Below are 25493 nucleotides of genomic sequence, written 5' to 3'. Positions count from 1 at the left end.
TGGGCATTAAGAAAGGTATTTGGCATCAGATGTAATAACAAACATTGGACAATAGATGGGGCTCAAAGCTTACTTAGAGAGAAAAAATGATACCTGCGGGGAGCTTGTTGAGCTGCGATTTGAGGAATAAGATCCAGGGGGATCAGGGTAATCAACTGCATTCTTCACCCTGGGTCTCTTAATCACATCCACATAGGTGACAGGGAAAATGCCCTGGCGATTTGTGCCCGAGATTTTGCCCTCGTACCAGTTTTCATCAACTCTTCTTATGAGTGTGATTCGCTCGCCCTGCAGAGGAGGAAGGAGGCCAGTTATTGTCTGGAGTCACGTAGAATGTACAAAACAGGCCATTTGACCCGCACTCTGATGCTGGAGTGCAAACCTTGTACACATCTCTTCCATCAAATTCATCTCATCATATCATCACTTCATCCTACCCCTTTGTCTCAATCTCCTTTCAATATTACTCCTGTGACATACTGCTCCTTGTGACAGGGAGTTACAGCATGAAGATTTGTCGCAAACAGTCTAAGATCATCTGAAGTCCAATAGAGATGCAGTGCCATCTGCTTTATCTCCTCTACTTATTGTTGAGAAATAGAATATTCTGTTTCCTGACACACAGTGTTGAGCCTTTCTGGAGTATGGTCACAACAGCAAAAGGCCCTTCACTTATCCCAACTCGGTACGCCAGTTCCAATCTCACTCAAGCTCTCGGTTCGGCATCGAGTGGGACATTCCCATTCATTGGTCTGACAGAGACTGACACTATTCGGCCAACTTTCCTTTTAGAACCTGATGGGAAATATTTGGCTGGGGAACCCAGGTTGCATCTGGACTGGAAGGGGACCAATGTCCTGGGTGGAAGGTTTGCTCGAGTAGTTCGAGAGGGTTTAAACTAATATGGCGGGGGGTGGGAACCTGAGCTGTATACCGGAGGTGAGAGTTGATGCAGGTGAGGCAGTAGCAAGAGGTAGACCAGCCAGTGGGAAGGATTTTCCTGGGAAGGAACCAAGGGATCAGTTAAAGTGTGTTTGCTTTAATGCAAGGAGTATCAGGAATAAAAGTGATGAACTTAGAGCATGAATCAGTACCTGGTGCTATGATGTTGTGGCCATAACAGAGACATGGGTTTCTCAGGGGCAGGAATGGTTGCTGGATGTTCCAGGGTTTAGAGCATTTAAAAAGAATAGGGAGGGGGTAAAAAAGAGGAGGGGGTGTAGCACTACTAATCAGAGAGGGTATCACAGCTACAGAAGCTTCCATTGTCGAGGAAGATCTGCCTACCGAGTCAGTATGGGTGGAAATTAGGAACAGCAAGGGAGTAGTCACCTCGTTAGGGGTTTACTACAGGCCCCCCAGTAGCAGCAGGGAGATTGAAGAAAGCATAGGTCAGCAGATTTTGGAAAAGTGCGGGTGTAGTAGGGTTGTTGTAATCGGTGACTTTAACTTTCCTAATATTGATTGGAACCTCCTTCGAGCAGAAGATTTGAATGGAGTTGTTTTTTGTAAGGTGTGTTCAGGAGGGTTTCCTAACTCAGTACGTTGACAGGCCGACGAGGGGAGAGGCCATTCTAGACTTGGTGCTCGGAAACGAGCCGGGGCAGGTATCAGATCTTGTGGTGGGAGAGCATTTTGGTGATAGTGACCATAACTGCCTCACATTCTACATAGCTATGGAGTAGGAGAGGATTAGGCAAAATGGGAGGATATTTAATTGGGGAAGAGGAAACTATGATGCGATTAGACAGGAGTTAGGAAGCATGGACTGGGAGCAATTGTTGCATGTTAAAGGCACTATAGACATGGGGAGACTGTTTAAGGAACAGTGGTTGCGAGTGATGAATAAATATGTCCCTCTGAGACAGGCAAGAAGGGGTAAGATAAAGGAACCTTGGATGACAAGAGCAGTGGATCATCTCGTCAAAAGGAAGAAGGTAGCTTACATAAGGTGGAGGAAGCTAGGGTCAAGCTCAGCTCTAGAGGATTACAGGTAGGCAAGGAAGGAGCTCAAAAATGGTCTGAGGAGAGCCAGGAGGGGGCATGAGAAAGGCTTGGCAGAACGGATTAGGGAGAACACAAAGGCATTTTACACTTATGTGAGGAATAAGAGAATGGTCAAAGAGAGAGTCGGGCTGATCAGGGAGAGCATAGGGAACTTGTGTGTGGAGTCTGAGGAGGTAGGGGAAGCCCTAAATGAGTTTTTTGCTTTTGTCTTTACGAAAGAAACGAACTTTGTAGTGAATGAAACCTTTGAAGAGCAGGTGTGCATGCTGGAATGGATAGAGATAGAGGAAGCTGATGTGCTGAAAATTTTGTCAAACATTAAGATTGACAAGTCGCCAGGCCCGGACCAGATTTGTCCTTGGCTGCTTTGGGAAACGAGAAATGCAATTGCTTCGCCACTTGCGAAGATCTTTGCACCCTCGCTCTCCACTGGAGTCGTATCTGAGGACTGGAGAGAGGCAAATGTAATTCCTCTCTTCAAGAAAGGAAATAGGGAAATCCCCGGCAATTACAGACCAGTAAGTCTCACGTCTGTTGTCTGCAAGGTGTTAGAAAGGATTCTGAGGGATAGGATTTATGACCATCTGGAAGAGCATGGCTTGAATAAATGCAGTCAACACGGCTTTGTGAGGGGCAGGTCATGCCTCACAAACCTTATTGAGTTCTTTGAGGATGTAACTAGAAAAGTTGATGAGGGTCGAGCTGTGGATGTGGTGTATATGGACTTCAGCAAGGCATTTGATAAGGTTCCCCATGGTAGGCTCATTCAGAAGGTCAGGAGGAATGGGATACAGGGGAACTTAGCTGTCTGGATACAGAATTGGCTGGCCAACAGAAGACAGCGAGTGGTAGTAGAAGGAAAATATTCTGCCTGGAAGTCAGTGGTGAGTGGGGTTCCACAGGGCTCTGTCCTTGGGCCTCTACTGTTTGTAATTATTATTAATGACTTGGATGAGGGGATTGAAGGATGGGTCAGCAAGTTTGCAGACGACACGAAGGTTGGCGGTGTTGTTGACAGTATAGAGGGCTGTTGTAGGCTGCAGCGGGACATTGACAGGATGCAGAGATGGGCTGAGAGGTGGCAGATGGAGTTCAACCTGGATAAATGCGAGGTGATGCATTTTGGAAGGTCGAATTTGAAAGCCGAGTACAGGATTAAGGATAGGATTCTTGGCAGTGTGGAGGAACAGAGGGATCTTGGTGTGCAGATACATAGATCCCTTAAAATGGCCACCCAAGTGGACAGGGTTGTTAAGAAAGCATATGGTGTTTTGGCTTTCATTAACAGGGGGATTGAGTTTAAGAGTCGTGAGATCTTGTTGCAGCTCTATAAAACTTTGGTTAGACCGCACTTGGAATACTGCGTCCAGTTCTGGGCGCCCTATTATAGGAAAGATGTGGATGCTTTGGAGAGGGTTCAGAGGAGGTTTACCAGGATGCTGCCTGGACTGGAGGGCTTATCTGATGAAGAGAGGTTGACTGAGCACGGACTTTTTTCATTGGAGAAAAGGATGAGGAGAGGGGACCTAATTGACGTATACAACATAATGAGAGGCATAGATAGAGTTGATAGCCAGAGACTATTTCCCAGGGCAGAAATGGCTAACACGAGGGGTCATAGTTTTAAGCTGGTTGGAGGAAAGTATAGAGGGGATGTCAGAGGCGGGTTCTTTACACAGAGTTGAGAGAGCATGGAATGCGTTGCCAGCAGCAGTTGGGGAAGCAAGGTCATTGGGGACATTTAAGACACTGCTGGACATGCATATGGTCACAGAAATTTGAGGGTGTATACATGAGGATCAATGGTCGGCACAGCATCGTGGGCTGAAGGGCCTGTTCTGTGCTGTACTGTTCTATGTTCTATGTTCTATGTTCTATGGAACAGCCACAAGAGTGGGAAAGGAGCCTGGGGGTTCAAGTCTCACTTTGGAAAGCTGAGAGATCTAAATTCAGGCCGACACTCTAGTGCAGTACCAGGATTTTGCCACACAATCAGAGGAACCATAGTCTGATGTAAGATCTACCCTCTCAGGTAGCTAATGAAGATCCTGTGGCACCAGAGAAGGGTGACAGCGTTCTCCTTGATGCCCTCGTGAATATCTTGACCTTAACGGATATTTGTAAGTAGGCTGATTATTGCATTATACTCAATGGGAGGTTGCTATGTGCAAGTTGGCTACTTTATTCTGTACCCAACTGTAGTACTTATTCCTCCATTGGCCATGGGCATTGCTGCCCATCCTCCCCTCCCCTTGAACTGAATGACTTGCTCAGCCATTTCAAAAGGGCAGTGAAGAAGAGCATATTGCTGTGTTTATGTAGTCGCATGGAGGCCAGACCAGATCAACACCGATTCCTTCCCTAAAAGGAAGATAGGATTTGCAAAACAATTAATGATAGTCGTCATGGAAACCCATGATTCCAGATCTGATTCAGCGAATTTAAAGTGCACTAGTCACCACGGTGAGGTGTTTGTCTCTGCATTTACTAGTACAGTGACAGTATCACATCATCACTTCCTATCTGCCAGCAACTACCTACTGTTTGTTGCAAGCCAAGAGACTTAGAGTCAGCGAGTCATAGTCATACACCGCAGAAAGAGACCCTTCAGTCCAACTCATCCACTTGAACCAGATATTTTAAAATTAATTTGGTCCTATTTGCCAGCATTTGGCCCATATCCCTCTAAACGCTTCCTGTACACAAACCCAAGGAGATGCCTTGACTTTCAGTGGGACCGATATTTGGCAACCATGTTGAAGTTTAATGGTTTATGTGTATATTACCTACAGGATGCACAACAGCAATTTGTTAAGACTCCTCCAACAGCACCTTCCAAAGTCTCAATCCCAGGAAGGACAATGTGCAAGTTCCCCTCCAAGCTACTGACCACCCTGGCTTGCAGCAATATCACTGTCTCTATCATCCTGGGTTAAAACTTGGAGTAACCCGTGGAACAGCATCATGAAAGCACCTTTCCAACTGAGGTTGGAATGATTGAGGGAGGTGGTTTACCATCATTCTCTTGGTCTTATAATCCCTTATAGTCTGGGAACAGGCCATTTGGCCCATCAGGTCCTACGCCGACCTTCTGAAGACCGCCCCACTGCTTAGCCCTGCATTTCCCATGGCTAGTCCACTCAACTTGCACACCCTATATGTTACAGACAATTTAGCATGGCCAATCGACCTAACCCGCACATCTTTGGATTGTGGGAGGAAACCGGAGCATCCAGAGGAAACTGAAGCAGACACGGGGAGAACGTGCAAACTCCGCACAGACAGTCGTCCGAGGCTGGAATCGAACCCAGGTTCCTGACGCTGCTAACCGCTGAGCCATCGTGCTGCCCTGCCCTCTTACCGATGATGCCCACATTAGGAGAATGATTACAAATTTAAAATTCCAAGCAGCCATAATACCAAAGATTAAGTTCCCCATCATTTGATACAGATTTACTTTCTCATTGCAGAGAGATGACTGTGGGAAATGGAGTAAAATCACACTGGTTCAGTATGGACAGTTTCTCTGAGATTGGCATGGTTGTTGCATACAGCGTATAAATGTGTGCTTTTGTCTCAGAGCAGAACCGCCTTGACTTGCAAGGAACTATTTGGCAGATGGAATATAATGTGAGAAATGGCAAGTTATGCACTTTGGTGGGAAAATAGAGGTGCTGAATATTATTTAAATGGTGAAAGACTGCAGAAAACTATGGAACAGAGGGACTGGGGAATCAAAGAGTTCGCAAATAAGTTCAGTGGGTAATAGAGAAGGCAAATGCAATGTTGGCCTTTATTTCAAAGAGAATGAAGTATAGAAGTAGTGAGGTTTTATAAAAATTCTGCAAGACATTAGTCAGACCACAGTTGGAATGCTGACAACAGTTTTGGGCTCCTCAACAAAGGAATGATTGGAGGCAGTCCAGAGAAAGCTCACCAGGCTGATAACTGATATGGAGGGTCTATCTTATGAGGATAGATTCAGTAGTTTGGACCAGTGCTCATCGGAGTTTATAAGAATGACAGGGACCTTATTGAAACATACAAGATTCTTAGGGGACTTGACAACATAGATATGAAAAGACGGTTTCCCCTTGTGGGAGAGCTTAGGGCCGGACAGCCAAAATCTCAAGCAAAGGGTTTGCACATTTAAGGCACAGGAGGACAAATTTCTTCTCCCAGAGGGAAGCGTATCATGGAATTATTTGCACAGAGTGCTCTCGAGGCTGGTTCATTAACTATATGCAAAGCTGAAACAGATTTAGATCAGGAAGGTATTCAAAGGTCATGGGGAAAATGCAAGAAATTGGAGTTGAGGATTATCACATGAACCATTAGCATGTTGAATGGCAAGGAAGATTTGATGGACTGAATGGCCTTTTTCTGCTCCTACATCTTCCGGTCTTATTAATTAATCAGGTACCAACAATTGTCCTTCATTCCTCGAGCAGCAACACCTTTCCCACTCAGAGCAAGCTGGCTGAACATGACAACTCAAAGGCTGCCAGGAAGCTGGGTTGCTGAGTGATTCATACCTTCCTGAAAGACATCTCCACATGGGTGTCACCACTGAAGTTGAAACGAGCCACAGCCTCACCATATTCTAGCACCTGAAGTGGGGGTGCCTTTTTGGGTTGGGCCCTTTCTGTTGGTGGCAGAAGCTGCAATGAGGAAACCAGAAATCAATATCAGCCAACAGAGGCTCACGCTCATTCTTCCACCTTACTACTGCACATGCAGCTGCTTTACCTCAATGTACGACCGGGGAAAGATGCCAACTCTCCCATGATGCTCGCCTTCATACCAGTTCTGATCTATCTGTCTGTAGATGTAGACAATGTCTCCCTTCTGAAACGGCAGCTCCCTAAGTCCAACAAACATAACAGTTAGTTAGTGAATCTTGGCCATTCACAGTGAGACTAAAGACTTGTCAGCACAAAATTCAACAATAATTTTATTTTGACGTGACACCCCAGTTGCCCAATAACGGATGCACTCCTAAGGCAATAGTGAGTTGTAGAGAGCCAAATACAGAGGGGCTGAAGCCCTGGTGTGATGATACTGTGGCTTTAAGGGGTGTATTTTGTCCTTTTTTTTTAAATGAAGAAAGGTTGAGACAGAGGTAGCGATTAGTCTGTTCAGTGCCACTACAGTTTAGATTAGATTAGACTAGATTAGATCCCCTACAGTGTAGAAACAGGCCCTTCGACCCAATAAGTCCACACTGCCTCTTGAAGCATCCCACCCAGATCCATCCCACTATAACCCACACACCCCTAAACACTATGGGCAATTTAGCATGGCAAACCCACCCAGCCTGCACATCTTTGGACTGTGGGAGGAAACCGGAGCACCTGGAGGAAACCCACGCAGACACGGGGAGAATGTACAAACTCCACACAGACAGTTACCCAAGGCTGGAATCGAACCCGGGTCCCTGGTGCTGTGAGGCTGCAGTGCTAATCACTGAGCCACCATGCCGCCCCTAAACAGCGTGTGAAGGTATGGGGTTTTATCTGAAAGGTTGAAACAATAGAAACAGTTTGAACGGGTCAAGCTGCCCCAGAGCCAGGATTTTTAGTTTTAATTTTTCAATAGCAGTTGCTGGGATCTTGCAGCTGGGTATGGAAGCTGTTTTACCTCTCAGCCACAGCTAAAAGCTGGGGTTCTCTTCTAGCTGCTGGAGTTGCAAGTAAGGAAATCTGTGTTTTTCTGAATTTGCCTTTGTCAAGGCTGTGTTAATGGAATGTTGGAACGTACTGTCTAACAGTTAAATAATCTATTATTCTGTTAAGTTTTCCAGTAGAGTTAAGAAATGTCAATTTCTTCTTTCTTTTGTGGTATTGTAACTATAGTGTACGAAAAAAGCACATTTTGCTTCAAGTCTGGTAGTTTGACCAATCGAATTGCATCCAGTATCCAGTACTTGCCATTAAAATAAGGAAATGTTAGCCTCTAGGTTATCTTCTTAATGTTTTTGGATGGGGGTTTGGTCTGGTCCATAACACTGGTTAACCCCGAAAACAACAGGGAACGTGTTCTCTCTGAGACTCTCTCGAGTGGAATTATCTTTCTTGTGCTTACCCCAATCCTGGAATAGCAAAGTCTCAGGATAAGGGATAGACTGTTTAGAACGGAGATGAGGAATTTCCTCACCCAGGGAGTGAGGAGTTTCTCTGCCACAGAAAGTGTTTGAGGCGAAAACACGAGAAGTTTTGAAGGAGGAGTTAGGTATAGTTCTCGAGGTTAAAGGGATTAAAGTGTAGGGGGAGAAAGCAGGAATGGGGACCAAGTTGGATGATCAGCCAACGACCATTCTGGACGGTGGAACAGGGTCAAACGGCCGAGTGGCCTACGCCTGCTCCCACTTCCATGTTTCAAAGTTGTTCAGCAACAGCCTCACAACACAACAGAGAGTCAATCCCACCACTGATCCCACAGAGATTTTCCCAAATCTTTTGTTGGCATGATTCTGGTTCGGTCACAGTAATCCAACATGGGATTCCGGACAGGGAACTGGGCCATGAGCTAAAAGCAGCCATATAAAGACAATCATTCTGGATGGGACCAGACTCTGAATAGGGTCAACAGGAGCTAGTCTGTAATCAGGAATGGGCTTTGTGGTTGATGCTGTTGGGGAATTCACCCCCCATGGATCAGGCACCATTTGCAGAAGGAAAGCACAGAAAGCGGGAGCAGAGCTGATGAGATGTCTTTGCTGCACAAGTCACTGATTGCAGCCTCTCTTCTGGAGTGGCATAGGCGGGGGGGGGGGGGGGGGGGGGGGGGAGAGAGAAATGCATCCTAACCCCAGGCGGTGAGGGGAGGGGATGGGGCAGAAGGTTTGGGTGAGTGGTGGAGGAAATGACAATGATCGGGGGATGGAAAGGCAGACCGTTTCGGATGTGACAGAAACATTGGAGGCCAAAATCCCAAAAAGGGGCACGTCGAAATTGAGACAGACAGACAGAGAGCGTGCACGTGCATGAGACAGCAAGGAAGGGAGAGATAGGTAGCGACAGGCACACACAGAGGGAGAGATAGACAGGTTAGATGTGAGGAGGTTAAGACTATAGAATCAGACACGTCATGCTGCAGAAGGTGATCATTTGCTCCATCATGCCTGCACCACGGGGAAAACAGTTTTTCTGAACGGGGCAGGGAAAATTTCAACCATTCCAGATCCAATTCCCCATATGTGTCTTGTGCTGGGACATGTCTGTGCTGTGCAGCACGGACTCATGATCCTTCCTGTTGAGTTGAGAAGCCCTTAGAGAGGCGGTGCACAGCCTCAGCCGAGTGTGGGGCACAGCCTACAGCATGAAAGAGGAGACTGGACCCTCATGCAAACCACACAGTACTGAGATATAAATCACTTGCATTAAAATAGTGCATGAAACTCCTCTCGTTTATAAAGATCTGGGTATTTTGTAATTCAATCAGGGAGCTGGGATCCTGGTGCAAATCCAGCTCAATCTACGAGGTAAAGTCCATCTGTATGTACGGGCTCCGAGATTAGAAGATCATGATCGAATTTCTGGTCACTATACAAAGGTACCTACTAAACATGGCACTTAGACAGCGAGGGGAATGGAAAATGGAATTCCCAGAATGAGATTTGTGCACGTTGAGAGTTGTAGTGACATGGCTGGCCTTGGGGACATGTGCTTGCTGAAATAGCAAGGGTGGCATTTGCCCAGAATCCACAAGATTGCCCTGCCATTATAACTGCAAGTTAAATGGTTGAACTTACTTCAGAGACTGCGCCTTGAAGTCAAACTTGGCTCTGGCTGGCAACATCTGTAAAGGGAGGCACAAAATTAAACGACACAGCCCACTGCGCAGTGCAGCTTTCAAACCCTCGAAGCACAACAGCAACAGCACAAAAACCAAAAACTGTTAGCGGAATGGACGTGCTGAACTAATTGACAAAGCACGCTGCACAGTACACAACTCAAGCCCATGCTTGCCATGATTCCTGCAAACGGATGTGACATCGTGACGATTTGTGGGTAGGTTTATGACAACCTCGACAAGAGGTACTTAAGGTTCAACTGGAATGATTTATTTTCACCTGAAACATAAAGCTGATTTGCTCCCTTGGGGTGTGGAGAATTTGTATTTTGGCTCCTGGTCCAGATTACAGCAGTTGGAATCTAGTTTTTGCAGCATTACTAGACAAGGATTTGAGTTCTGAAGTACAGACATCTTACAGCAGTTAGATTAGATTAGATTAGATTCCCTACAGTGTGGAAACAGGCCCTTCGGCCCTACAAGTCCACACAGCCCCTTGAAGCATCCCACCCAGACCCATCCCCCTATAACCCATACACCCCTGAACACTACGGGCAATTTAGCATGGCCAATCCACCTAGCCTGCACATCTTTGGACTGTGGGAGGAAACCGGAGCACCCGGAGGAAGCCCACACAGACACGGGGAGAATGTGCAAACTCCACGCAGACAGTCGCCCAAGGCTGGAATCGAACCCAGGCCCCTGGCGCTGTGAGGCTGCAGTGCTAACCACTGAGCCACCGTATACAGGACCTTGGTGACACCATAGCTGGAGCGCTGGGTTAAGCTGTGGTCTCCCAACCTAAGAAAGGATGTACAGAGGGAGTGCGGCAAATGCTTATACTTGTCTGCCCTACGAGGAGAAATTAGTTTGACCAGGCCTGACCGGACCACAACGAGAGGGGAGAGAAAGCGGGGACTGCAGATGCTGGAGAATCCGAGATAACAAGGTGTAGAGCTGGATGAACACAGCAGGCCAAGCAGCATCCTAGGAGCAGAAAGGCTGATGTTTCGGGCCCAGACCCTTCAAGAAAGAGAGAGAGGATTTGATTTAAATATATAAAATTCTAACAGGGTTGGACAGATGATGCAAGAGGGACATATTCCATGGTTGGCAAGTCTAGGACCAGGGGAGACAGATTCAGAATATGGGACAAGTCATTTAGGATTGACTTCAGAAAAGCACCCTCAATCAGACAGTAGTGAACTTGTAGAATTCTCTACCGCAGAAGGCTGTTGGAGGCCAAGTCACTGAATATATTTGAGAAAAAGATTGATGCATTTTTAGATTTTAAAAGGCATCAAGGGGTATGGCAAAAAGCAGGAATATCATACTGAGCTAAGAGGATAGAATGATGGAACAGACTCAAAAGGGCCCAATGGCTCCTGGTTTCTAAAGCAGTGAGAAATAGGAGTAACAGTGGATAGCACAGCCTAATCCGCCATTTAATAAGATTTCAGTTGACCTTTACTCTTGACTCCACTCTCACCACCCTGTCTATTCCCCATATCCTTAGAGTTGAAAACCCTTTCAACCTCAGACTTGAATACACCTTTAAGCGATGGGAAAATGGTAATGGACTAGCAATCCAGAGCACTGGGAACATGGAGACGGGTGCTTGTCGCAAGTATTGATTTATGGAATTTGGGCATCCAGAATTTGTTGCTCACCTTTAAATGCCCTATAATGGCTTGCTTGCCATTTTGAGGGCAATAACAGTAAACAATATTGCAGTTCCATTGGGATCACAGTCAGACTGTGTAAGAAAAGCAATTTCACTACCTAAAAGACTTCAGTGGAACACGCAAGATTTTCAAACAATTGATAATAGTTTTAAGGAGGCAAGCTTTATATTCCAGATGTATTAGCTGTATAAATTCCACCAGTGCCTTGGATGGGGTTTGAACCCATATTCCCAGAGCCTTAGAGATAATGGGAACTGCAGATGCTGGAGAATCCAAGATAACAAAATGTGAGGCTGGATGAACACAGCAGGCCAAGCAGCATCTCAAGAGCACAAAAGCTGACGTTTCGGGCCTAGACCCTTCATCAGAGACACTCTATGATTAGGGTCTCAGCCCGAAACGTCAGCTTTTGTGCTCCTGAGATGCTGCTTGGCCTGCTGTGTTCATCCAGCCTCACATTTTGTTATCTCTTCCCAGAGCCTTAGACTGGAGCTCTGGATGACTAGACCAATGACGGGAGCACTACACCACCACACCCCCCAGGGGAGATCAAAGGATGAGGCAAGTTGCTTTGTTAGAAGTTGAAAGAAGTGGAGAACTTTGTTGTGAGACCGTTCTTAAAAAAAATTAAATCAAGCACTGTCTGCTGACTTCATCATGTCAAAGGGAAGTGGGGATCCAGTACATCATCCAGTGACAACTTAATGGACAACAGGGAGTCAGTGTTAGGGAGAGAACCAGCCACTGATATATACACACACACACACACACACACACACACACACACGGGCCTGTGCGTTTCTAGCACAGTTGGGTTTTATAAAACAATCCATTTTCACTGATCACTGGCTATGCCAGTATTTGTTATTCATCTCCAATTGGCCCTGAGGGGGTGGCAAGCTGTGTTGTTGAACCACTGTGGACTATACAATATAGGAAAACTTACTGCTGTGAGGGAGGGAATTCCAGAATTTTGACCGAAAAATAAACAAAGGAAACTTTCAGTGTCCTTTTATTTTAAAAATAATCAAGTCCACAATGCAAATATTCTCAATAATACTACTCAATATTCGCCCAGTGGATTACTTTTCCACTATGCTAAGCTGCTTCAATCCTGGCAAGTCTCGGATCCAACTGGGACTCAGTTTCATAAATACTGGCAGTGCCTGTTTCACCCATGCAACCTCCCCTGGGAGCATCCACGCATACAGACCTGCAGCTTGAGTCTTAGCTAGATATATGGCTAACAGGGGCTTCACAGGTGGTTCAATCCTGTCTTCAATCTTCTGGTCTATGCATGGCATGCAAGAGTACATCTGGATATGCAATTCACGCAAGTGTGTACACTACTGGACATGCATGTATGCAGATGCACTTGTTCATGCAAATAAATACATACCCTCATCCATATGCCATCTTACATGCACACACAGGCACACAGACACATCCACCTGAGGAATGACCAACAGCAGGCAACCTCCCTAACCCAGAGATTAGGTCAACTGTAACATTCCAAGTGTTGCCTTGACTGCGACCAGGTAACCAGCACAATCCCGGTAACTTGAGGCAGGTACTTTCTGCCCTGCAGTATGCTCAGCAGTGGAACCATAAACAGAAGTGATTCCAATCTCCTTTTCAGGAAGGCTGGCCATTTACTGAGTGACATTAAGTCACACATTCTAGAATATATCAGCCATAGCCTCCACTCCCGGCAGGGGAGACGCAGAATGAAATAGAATCAAATCCCAACAGCTGCAAAAATTGAGAAGTTTCAGGAAAGTGTGCTAATCCATCAACATTGTTAATGACTAAAAAGTAAAGAACCTTAAGTACTTTGTTTCAGTGTCATTTTCCTCTTAACATATTCATACAGCATATCTTTAGTGACCACACTATAGATGCAATCAACTTCACAGGTAGAAATTAATACCACCCAAATAAATGGAAATTTATGGGGATAATGCAAATGAAAACAAAGCTGTAGCTTCAAAAGGAAGTGTAAGTATATTCTAACATGTTAATAAATGTATACGTGAAGGTCAAGAGTGCTGGATTTTGTCTTTAACTCAGAAGCAGAATTAAATGTTCCAAGAACTGGTGAATTTTGGTGACACCATTGTGTGGTTATGGTAGGAAATATCACACCCAGTGACAGCAGTCCATTTGTCCAAGGGTCTGAACCAAACAAAGATGTGAAAGTGATGAGCACCAAACTCATCACCATGGAGTAGGGAGCACCAACTTAAATGTCACTCTGAATGAGGACATTCAACTCTAACCTCAAGAGTTATTCTTTGAAAAAGAACAATTCTTTCTTTCTGTTATTGATCTTTCTTTGATTCTTAAATTCTTTAATTATTCTTTCACACACACACACACACACACACACACACACACCACAGAGCTGTGGCTAACTGGCCTGGTGAAGATTTGCCAGCACAAACAGTGAATTTAAGCAGTGATTAAGGGCTGGGAGCCCAGGGTCAAGTCCCTGAGAGATTGCTGAGCTACTGTTCTCCTGAATGGAACCCAGTCTCATTCTGTTTTGATGCCTTTATCTACACAACAAAGAAGTTGACAAAATTCAAAGCTTCAGATTTCCTTCAACCAACCAGTTTTATCGGCTCAGGAAACAAGTTCATTGCTCACAGAGGATGGCAACAAAACAGATCACTTTGATCTTCAGAGATAATGGGAACTGCAGATGCTGGAGATTCCAAGATAATAAAATGTGAGGCTGGATGAACACAGCAGGCCAAGCAGCATCTCAGGAGCACAAAAGCTGACGTTTCGGGCCTAGACCCTTCATCAGAGAGGGGGATGGGGGGAAGGAACTGGAATAAATAGGGAGAGAGGGGGAGGCGGACCGAAGATGGAGAGTAAAGAAGATAGGTGGAGAGGGTGTAGGTGGGGAGGTAGGGAGGGGATAGGTCAGTCCAGGGAAGACGGACAGGTCAAGGAGGTGGGATGAGGTTAGTAGGTAGCTGGGGGTGCGGCTTGGGGTGGGAGGAAGGGATGCGTGAGAGGAAGAACCGGTTAGGGAGGCAGAGACAGGTTGGACTGGTTTTGGGATGCAGTGGGTGGGGGGGAAGAGCTGGGCTGGTTGTGTGGTGCAGTGGGGGGAGGGGATGAACTGGGCTGGTTTAGGGATGCAGTAGGGGAAGGGGAGATTTTGAAACTGGTGAAGTCCACATTGATACCATATGGCTGCAGGGTTCCCAGGCGGAATATGAGTTGCTGTTCCTGCAACCTTCGGGTGGCATCATTGTGGCACTGACCGCTTTGCAGAACACCTCCGCTCAGTTCGCAACAAACAACTGCACCTCCCAGTCGCAAACCATTTCCACTCCCCCTCCCATTCTCTTGATGACATGTCCATCATGGGCCTCCTGCACTGCCACAATGATGCCACCCGAAGGTTGCAGGAACAGCAACTCATATTCCGCCTGGGAACCCTGCAGCCATATGGTATCAATGTGGACTTCACCAGTTTCAAAATCTCCCCTTCCCCTACTGCATCCCTAAACCAGCCCAGTTCATTCCCTCCCCCCACTGCACCACACAACCAGCCCAGCTCTTCCCCCCCACCCACTGCATCCCAAAACCAGTCCAACCTGTCTCTGCCTCCTTAACCGGTTCTTCCTCTCACCCATCCCTTCTTCCCACCCCAAGCCGCACCCCCAGCTACCTACTAACCTCATCCCACCTCCTTGAGCTGTCCGTCTTCCCTGAACTGACCTATCCCCTCCCTACCTCCCCACCTACACCCTCTCCACCTATCTTCTTTACTCTCCATCTTCGGTCCGCCTCCCCCTCTCTCCCTATTTATTCCAGTTCCCTCCCCCCATCCCCCTCTCTGATGAAGGGTCCAGGCCCGAAACATCAGCTTTTGTGCTCCTGGGATGCTGCTTGGCCTGCTGTGTTCATCCAACCTCACATTTTATTCACTTTGATCTTCATTTATTTTTGATTAACTTCTCAGTTGTGCTGAAACATAGTGCAGCCACAAAGCCAAGGGTTTGCTATTTAAAGGAAGTAATTTCTCATAGCCAAGGAGGGGGATTGATTCTACAGATTGAGCAGTACTATTCGACATCAAACGTGGGCTAAGGCGAGGAGAAAGCTCTGCATGTGCTACCTCAGAGGAATTGGAAGTGAACCTGCACTGCAACCAATACTCCTGTTACTCAGGTCATATTACAGGCTCCATCGGAACTAGCACAGCTAGGAATTACTGGTGTCTTTGTCACCAAATGGCTGGGCTTGTACTTTCGGTCTAGCACAATACAGGCCCACACGGTACCAGGATGTTTCCTGGTTCAGTTTCCAGTCTGCCCTGGATCAGATTGTTGCAGTAAACTGCAACAACTGAACCCATCAGAGAGAGAGAGTGAAACCGGTGTGTGACTGCTGCCCTGCAATCATACAGCCATGCAGAGTGTGATGATGGTATGCACTTTGGCTGCGTCATAACCCATGCCCAGCTGAGGTCCCGGAAATCTGCAGCCCTGTGTTTTCCCCCTGGTGGAACGTGGTAGGGAAGTGAAATGTTTGCAAACAGCCTCACATTTTGAGTGAAAACCTGGCTTTCATAGGACATGTTAGAGTGGGATCCTCATCTAACCAGCTCTCACAAACAGTCAATGCCAAATTGGTGCGATGGGGTTAGTAAGAGGTGAAGATAAATATCAGGCTTTAAAATCAGCAGCATGTTGTTTTGGAAACTGCAAGACAACACACACGCACGCGCACACACACACACGCACGCGCGCGCACACACACAATCCAACAGCAAGGGCAGGTTGTGAGATGGTTTAAAATCATGCAGAGTGGCTGATTGTGAAGCATCTGCACACACTTCTTCACAGTTAGGCTTTTACCACAGGTTAGAGCACACATTCCACGGAAAGCTATACATGAAACAGTACAGCACAGAGATAATGGCATGTACTGTTTTGGGTCAAATTGTGCACGGAGGTGAGTGGAACCGACCTCTGACCCAGATCTCCTCCTGGCTGCCTCATCTATGTCAAGGAGGTCCCCAAATCTGTCATTAGTGATAAACTGGTGATGTGTAAGAGCGATTCCTGTGTGCCTCCTGGCTGCAATATCTGCTTCCTCTTGTTCTCGTCTAAGCCGTCTCTGCTCTTCTAATAGTCTCTGGTAGAAAATCGCACAAAACGGGAGTGTAAAAAGTTTTCCTTTGCTTATTTAAAACAGCGACACACAAAAAGAAGCCTACGTTCTCTTGCCAAAAATATTCAAACATTTAAAAACTGTGCGAGTGTGCAGAATCTAGCTTTAAGAAAAATTACGTGCAACACAGATGTCTACAGACGCAACCCATAAATCTCTTACGATGCTTGCTTTTTGACTGGCGCAGACTCGATGGGCTGAAGGGCCTTTTTATGCTGTAGACCTCTGGACTCTGAGTCTAATGCTCATGTTTCACCCACTTGTGATGAGATGGACAAGCACCCCCACTTTCTTCTGGTTTAATGCAGATTAGTGAGAAATACAATTGAAAGGCTCACATAACAAGGAGAGAGTTGGGTGCAGACAGAAAATGACAAAGTTTATATTGAAACACACCACAGGCAGAACGGAGTTCCTCCAAAAACTCCAAAACCATCCACATTGAAACAGTAGATCCCTCCTCTGACCATGGCAAACAAGCAGTGAGACCGAAATACAGTGGTGATTAATCCCCCAAATGCTTTTGTCAATATCAAGCAAAAACACACAGCTATAGGCAGTGACATGCAGGTATAGTGCAGTGAGGTGGCCGTAAAGATCAACATTTCAAAAGTTTCTCTCAGTCCCACTGCCTATTAGTGCAAAATCATTCCATGTTGAGGAGGAAAAATGACAATCATGCAGTACATAGGAATCACTCGGTAAGAAAAGACCCAAGTCCCTCTCATTTCCATGACAGTCTTACAATACATTGCTACAAAGCTACACTTTGCACGTGGCAGATTTTCGATAGCTCAGATAATGCATCCCAAACTGGTGCTCTCTAAAAATCCCTTTAATTTGTTCTTTAGTAACTGAGCTCCAGCTGCTTCTATCTATCATTGTCCGGAGAATGTGTACCAGTGCAGTCAGTGGAGTACTGTTTCACTGTACTCCTCTGGTTCTGATGTTTTGAACAAGGTGAAAGCTGATCAGTCTCGCCATTCTCTAACCTCTGTACAACCTTCAAAATCGTAAACATATCATCCCGCCTTTCTCTTTCCCCAGGGAGACGACACCCAGTTAACATCGCTCCATCCTCTCACTCGAGCTCATTCCTCTCCTCTATCCTTCCAACTGCTTCTGTCTCCTTTTTATATTGTGGTGAGCACAACCTTACACAATACTCGAAACGTGACCACAAAAGGGCAGATTACCTCATTATCTCTACTCAATATTAACTTTTTACTAGATCCTAACTGATCACAGAATGCATTCAATGCAGTTTTGAGGAAGATATACACAGCAGAGGAAGGGCTCCCCTGGCCCATTTAATCCATGTCAATGTTTCACCCAGCTCTTGTCTCCTCCTATTTGACCTTGCCTCACGATCAAAATATCCCTCTCTTGTTTGTTGTTGATGTGTTCCCTACAAGTTCACCATAAATGCTTCTCCATGACTAACTTCAACCATTTCCTGGGACTACAGCTGCCACGTTCTCTGTATGGAACGGTTGGGTTCCAGATTTCTTGGTGATTTTCTTATATTCATTTGCTCCTCCCCACACAAGAAACAGTCTCCGAGTTAATTAAAACACTTGTACTTTTAGTTACCTCTATCTCATCCCTTAGCCTGCTTGTTTCAAGAAAAATAGTCTCAGTCTGTTTAACCTTTCCTTCCAGCATTGCAAACACTTTTAATGTCCTCTCCCATTCCATTATATCCATGTTGTAGGACGGCGACCAGAACTACACACAATATAGTCCAACTTTGGTGAAAGCACTTTTCCATACAAGAGTCAATATAACATCCCCACTTATGAACTTCAGCTGAGGAAGGGTCACCGGACCTGAAACATTAACAGTTTTCTCCTTCACAGATCCTGCCAGACCTGAGGAGCTTTTCCAGCAACTTTGTTTTTGTTGTATGAATTTCAGTTGCTTCACATTCATAGATTCACAAAATAGACTGATAAAATCCCTCTGGTGTGGAAGCTGGCCATTCGGCCCATTTAGGCCGCACTGATTCTTCAAAGAGCGCTCACTCTGAACAGACCCACACCCGTTAACCTTTCCTTTTGCATATTTCCACTATAAATTGACAAATATTTCAAATTAAACAACTTAACAAGAGGAGTTTTTTTTGGACTGTGCCAAATCAGATCATTGTTACCCAAATGTTCATTTTTCATATTTATTGTAGATTCTAGCCATGTTGTGACTACTAATACAAGGCTAACGCCTGATTTTCTCTTTCACCCCCTTCATAAATATGTGCAAACTTCAAACTGCAGAGATCATTTCAAAATCTATAACATTTTGGATGACAGTTACCAATGCATCATCTAGCTCTGCAGCCATCTCCCTTAACACCCTGGAATGTAGACTATCAGACCCCAGAGACTTATCAATTTTCAGCCACATTAATTTCTCTAGGAAGCCCTCCTGAACTAATATTAATTTCCCTCAACTCCTCATTCTCCCTTGTCATTTGGATCTCTAATTCTAGGAGATTTCTTACTCCTTTTTCTCTGAAAACTTATGCAAAGTAATCGTTCAGCTTCTTTATAATCCATTATAACTTCTTCTGACTTTGCCAAGATCTCCTCTTTACTTTAAAAGGAATTGAATTTCCTCTCAATCATCTCTTCTGTAAAGGAAACCAAGCCAACTTCTTTAATCTATCCACATAACTGAAGTTCCTCATCCCCAGAACCAATCTCTGAGACCTTCATAACCTTCGAGTGTGGTGCCCAGAACTGAATATGCAAATTCCACTAAAGGTTAGTCCAGTGTTTTCTAAAGGTTCACCAGGATTTCCTTGCTTTTGCAATCTAAACCTCTCTTATCATGTTTGAGCTCCCACAAGTCCTTTTAACTACTTTCTGTCGACTCCAACATTATGTGTACTTGTAGCTCCAGGTCCCTCTGTTCCTGGACTCCCTTTGGAATGTTTTATTTAATTCATATCATCTTCTCCCAGGCATCTTACCAAAATGCATGATTTGGCACTTCTCTGCATTAAAAGATCAGTCACCACGTCTACCCTTTCCGTTAGCCTATGTTCTCCTAAAGTCTCAGTACCCTCCTCGTAGTTCACAACATTTCTAAGTGTTTGTGTCACGGACAAATTTTGTAAATGTGCCCTGCACAGCCAAGACTAAGTCATTAATATTGATCAAGAAAAGTCCCATGATTGAACTCTGAACAGCACCACTATACATCTGCTTACAGTCTGAAAAATCTCTTTCCTCTCTCACTATCAATTTTGTATCAATGTTGTCCCTTTATTCTAGGGGCATTGTCTTTCCTCACAAGTATGACACTTTATTGAGCAATAATCTTCAAGAGGAATTGGAAATACACTTAAAGTGGAGAAAACGGACAGCTCCATGGGGAACATGTAAAGAGGGTGTGATTGGATCAATTTTTCAGAGTAGTGGTATTGACATGATTGGCCAAACTGTATTGATCTACGCTGCACAGTCCTGTTAGATAATGGTCTGTTTAAACTGGGCTGTTGAAAGGGCAAAATTAATTCATGGTGAATTTTGTAAAAATACAAATCTGACACCATAACAACAGGAGTGGTCCCCCAACCGGAATCTCCAACATTTCCACAATGACCACGGAACACAGATGTTAAACATTTTGACTTTTTTTGTTGAGGCAACATTCCTGATTTAAAGATAATAAAATGTGAGGCTGGATGAACACAGCAGGCCAAGCAGCATCTCAGGAGCACAAAAGCTGACGTTTCGGGCCTAGACCCTTCATCAGAGAGGGGGATGGGGGGAGGGAACTGGAATAAATAGGGAGAGAGGGGGAGGCGGACCGAAGATGGAGAGTAAAGAAGATAGGTGGAGAGAGTGTAGGTGGGGAGGTAGGGAGGGGATAGGTCAGTCCAGGGAAGACGGACAGGTCAAGGAGGTGGGATGAGGTTAGTAGGTAGCTGGGGGTGCGGCTTGGGGTGGGAGGAAGGGATGGGTGAGAGGAAGAACCGGTTAGGGAGACAGGTTGGACTGGTTTTGGGATGCAGTGGATGGGGGGGGGGGGGGGGGGAGAGCTGGGCTGGTTGTGTGGTGCAGTGGGGGGAGGGGATGAACTGGGCTGGTTTAGGGATGCAGTAGGGGAAGGGGAGATTTTGAAACTGGTGAAGTCCACATTGATACCATATGGCTGCAGGGTTCCCAGGCGGAATATGAGTTGCTGTTCCTGCAACCTTCGGGTGGCATCATTGTGGCAGTGCAGGAGGCCCATGATGGACATGTCATCAAGAGAATGGGAGGGGGAGTGGAAATGGTTTGCGACTGGGAGGTGCAGTTGTTTGTTGCGAACTGAGCGGAGGTGTTCTGCTAAGCGGTCCCCAAGCCTCCGCTTGGTTTCCCCAATGTAGAGGAAGCCGCACCGGGTACGGTGGATGCAGTATACCTATTTTATGTATGTTTGATGGTTTGTGCTTCTTTGCCCTTCATCTACTAACAAGGTGTGTTATATAAGTGATCACCATGTGCAGGTCATCTCTATAACCAGCACGGGGACAATTCAGTAGGACAAGTTTGGAGCAATGCTAGTTTCCACGCCATGCACGTCTCTTCCACGGATTAACTGTTCACTCTAAAAGGCTTCATAACGGGTGTCCTTGTCATCTAGAACTAATACTCTTCCAATAACAAGCTCTTAAAAGTGTCATTATACAAGTTAAAGCACATCTTTTCCACTCCTCATACTGTTGCAGTTATCTGATAGCCAGCACTTTTTATTTATGATTTATTCCCAAATTCTGCCAGATAACACCAGTTTAATTGTATTGGCAGGTATTTGAGCATACAACATACGGCACAGGAATGATGTTGCGCCAAACATAATGCCAAATTAAATTAGTTCTTTCTGCCTAGCCTTGGTCCATATCCCTCCATATTCATTTGCTTATTCAAAAGTCCTTTAAATGCTCCTTTAGTATGTGTCCACCACCACCACTGGCCGACACCTAGCACTCTACGTAAAAAGAAAACTTGTCCCTTGCATCTCCTTAGAACATTCCCACTCCCACCTTAAATGCACGCCCCAGTATTACACATGTGCACTCTGGGGAAAAAGGTTCTATCAACCCTATCTATTCATCTCATAACTTTCATAGACTTCTATCTAACAGACTCCCTGCTGCCTCCACCAGATCAGAGAAAATAGCCCGAGTATTTCTAGCCTCTCCTCATAGCTCATACCTCTAATCCAGGCAGCATCCTGTTAAAACTCTTCTGCACCCTCTCTAAAGCCTCCACATCCTTTCTGTAACGCGGCAACCAGAACTGAACACAATACTCTTAAGGGCAACTTAACCAAAGTTTTATAAAGCTGCAACATGATATCCTGACTCTATACTCAATCCTCCTACCAATGAAGGCAAGTATGCCATACGCCTTCTTCACCATCCTGGCCACTTTCAGGGAGCTACAAAACTTGATTCCAAAGATCCCTCTGTACATCAGTGCTGATGAGGGTCCTGCCAGTAACTGTATGCTTCTCCATAACACTTGATCTCAAAGTGCAGCACCTAACACACGCCCAGATTAAACTCCATCTGCCATTACTCCACCCATATCTGCAACTGATCTCTATCCTGCTGTACCCTTTGACAGCCTTCGAGACTATCCACAAATCCACCGATCTTTGTGCGGTCAACAGACTTGTTAACCCACCCGTGTATTTTAGGTTTATTCTGTATTGTCAAGCACGGATGAAACTTGTTTGGAAAATAACTCTCAAATGCCACTTTGAATTAAGATTTTTGACAGTAAATAAGAATACAGAAGTGTAGTCTGACAGCCAGAACAGATCCAAGGCTGCATGATGATAGATTGGGGCCTGAATATTAAAGAGTTTGTGACATTTAGGAAGAAAAGGAAAGTAAGGTGGAGGAGAGGCTCTGTTATTAACAATACATTTGCACAATTGGGGAGGGTGTGGGAATAACCCAAATTCAGGAAACCAGAACAGTTTGGATATGGATGAGAAACAATAAAGGCAAGAAATCACCAGTGGGAGCGATGTATGGACATTAACTGCTTGATAGGAAATGATGAGAGTTAATCAGAAGTGATACAGCAATAATTAATCTGCATATAGATGGACAAAGATACCCTAAAATTGGGTCACACAATGTTTTTAAGAATAGTTTCTGAGAACAGATCTTCTGGAGCTGACCAGAGGCCATGTTTTAGAAAACCTGGTTCTGTGCAACTAAAGAACCTCAACCTAAGGTGCCCAGGTAGCAGTGATCCTAATAAGACTGAATTTTGCTCAAGAGAAACAAGTAAAAATGGCTGCAGGAGTAGGCCATTTGGCCCTTCAAGCCTACATGACCATTCAATACAATCATGGCTGATCACGCAATCTCAGTACCCCATTCCTGCTTTCCCTCCATACCCCTTGATCCCTTTAGCCACAAAGGCCACGTCCAGCTCCCTCTTGAATATATCTAATAAACTGGCTCCAATGGCTTCCTATGGGAGACAATATACAGGTTCCCAACCGAGTGAGGAAATTGCTTCTCATCTCAGTCTGCAATGGCTTATCCTTTATTCTGAGGCTATGACCCCTTGTTCTGGACTTCCCTAATACAGAGAACATTCTTCCTGCATCTAGCCTGTCCAGTCCCATCAGGATTTTATGTATTTCCATGAGATACCCCTCATTCTTCTAAATTCCAGTGAATATAAGCACAGTCCATCCAGTCTTTCTTTACATGTTAGTTCTACCATCCCAGGAATCAGTCTGATGAACCTACGCTGCACTCCATCAATCGCAAGAATGCCCTTCTTCAGACTAGGAGACCAAACCTGCACACAGTACTCAAGGTGTGGCCTCGCCAAGGCCCTGTATAACTGCAGCAAGTCATCCTTACTCCGATACCCTCAACATCACACTATGAAGGAGATCATGCCATTAGCTTTCCTCACTGCCTGCTGCACCCACATGCCAACCTTTGGTGACTGTTCCACCCTGACATCCAAATCTTGTTAAACTTCATCTTTTCCTAAACTACCACCATTCAGGTAATAATCCGCCTTCCTGTTTTTGTGACCAAAGTGGATAACCTCACATTCAACAACATTATATTGCATTTGCCAAGTATTTGCCTACTCAGCCAGTCTAAGTCATGCTGCACCCTCTTGGCATCCTCCTCACAGCACACACTGCCACCCACCTTAGTCTCATCTGCAAATTTAAAGGTACATCACAACAACAGTTTCAGACGAATTCAAAAAAATTCTGTGATATTGTCAAGAATTACATTTTCAAATGTCTCAATTGACGTTCGACCAGGAGGTCAGTCAGTCAGGACCTACCTCCTTGTCCTCTTGCCGACGTCGACACATTTCCTCAGGGGTCTCCATGCGTTCAACTGGAGCAGACAGCCTTGGAGAGTCTGACTCTACTTGAAGACAACACAAAGTGAGATTAATGCACTGTCACTAACAGAAGGGATATGGTTCGCTTAAGAGATCGGCTAAAGGTGTGCCCGTACTTAACCTCATTGCAAACTGACCACTAAATGGAGACTCAGAATTTTGTGGCAGTATATTAATTGAAATAAGTAATAAAAGCGAAGCAGGTCTGAGTTGGGCAGAGGCGCCACTGACTGAAAGAGTGCAAGAGCTTGAGAACTCAGCTCAGGATTAATCCACAGAGAATTCCTCTCATGTTTGTATACAATTACCTGCAAAATGTTAGACCCCTCTTCTTGCTTGTGAATTACATCTCTCACAAATTATTCTGATTATTTTAATTATTCTACCTGCAACCAGTTTCCTCCCTATTTGTCTTTCTCTACCGACTTTCACTGCCTTATTGGAAGAAATCTCTGTCAGATCTCTAATATTTCACAATGGATGTTGGTTGAATAATGGATATTCTTTGAGCTAACCAGTGCAACACAGAATTACTACTAAACAGAGAACAAACAAACAGACAGCCTATTTCAGCATTTGACTCGGGCTCTGGCCTACACTCTCTCCATATCTCTGCTGGTTACCCACACTGTTCACATCGATCTGAAGGTTTTGGACCCAGACAGAAACATGGCTTGCAGGAAAATGCTTCAGTTATGGAACAGGGGGAGTTTAGAATTTTAAAATTGAAGCATTATAAAGTTTTAAGTTGCCTGTGTCCTCAACCCAGACAACTACCTGCAGTTCCACAGAACCCTTCTAGATCTTTGTATTCCAATAATTCTAGCAATTATTTCATTCCAACATTATTCTACCAATTAATTCTTGATTTCTTATTTTAACTGCTCCACCATTCAGCTTCCAAGGCCCTTGTCTCTGAAACTTTATCCCTAAAGATCTCCAGCTCACCCTCATCCTTTAAGAATGCTCAATTTGAATTCTCATAATGTTCAAGTTTTTGATCTTCTGTCATAATCTCACTTTGTGACTGAACATCAAACATGGTCCAAAAGCATTCTTGAGAGGAATCTGAGACATTTTAAAAGGTGAAAGAAGTTAGATAAATGCAATTATGGCCAATGCTAAAACTATAATAAACACCCTGTACTCGCTGTCAAGTGCTGAACTCAATGTCACACGTGTCCACAGAGTATGAGCATGTGTGTCAAAAAAAGTGAGGGCAAGCGAGACACCGCATTGTGTCCACTTGCCTGAGAGTGCCCAGAAGCCTGTGTTGGTGCGAGGGGCTGAATGGGGGTAGGTGACAGCTGACATTAATATGGATGGGGCAAGGGAAGTCTGAGGAGGAGTTTGGGACAGTTTTTTTGACTCAGCTGTTGCTTTCAAATGAGCTTTGGCACAAGCTGGTGTATTGAGACAG

The 25493-nt window shown here is 45.1% G+C and overlaps 1 protein-coding gene across 1 annotated transcript in view; it reads right to left on the bottom strand.

Moving 5' to 3' along the window:
* The window catches only part of LOC125467580 (sorbin and SH3 domain-containing protein 1-like), a 158514-nt gene that overhangs the window by 16511 nt on the left and 116510 nt on the right, over positions 1-25493 (bottom strand). Inside the window, exons 25-30 of the mRNA XM_059640332.1 lie at positions 24011-24096; positions 16479-16646; positions 9761-9807; positions 6757-6871; positions 6543-6668; positions 94-288 (exon numbers count right to left, since the gene is read on the bottom strand). Of these exons, the coding sequence (XP_059496315.1) occupies positions 94-288; positions 6543-6668; positions 6757-6871; positions 9761-9807; positions 16479-16646; positions 24011-24096 (737 nt within the window). The remainder of the gene's footprint in view (positions 1-93; positions 289-6542; positions 6669-6756; positions 6872-9760; positions 9808-16478; positions 16647-24010; positions 24097-25493) is intronic.

This window comes from Stegostoma tigrinum, chromosome 37, assembly GCF_030684315.1.
Source record: "Stegostoma tigrinum isolate sSteTig4 chromosome 37, sSteTig4.hap1, whole genome shotgun sequence".
Lineage (NCBI taxonomy): Eukaryota > Metazoa > Chordata > Chondrichthyes > Orectolobiformes > Stegostomatidae > Stegostoma > Stegostoma tigrinum.
This window is presented reverse-complemented; position numbering and strand designations above follow the sequence as displayed.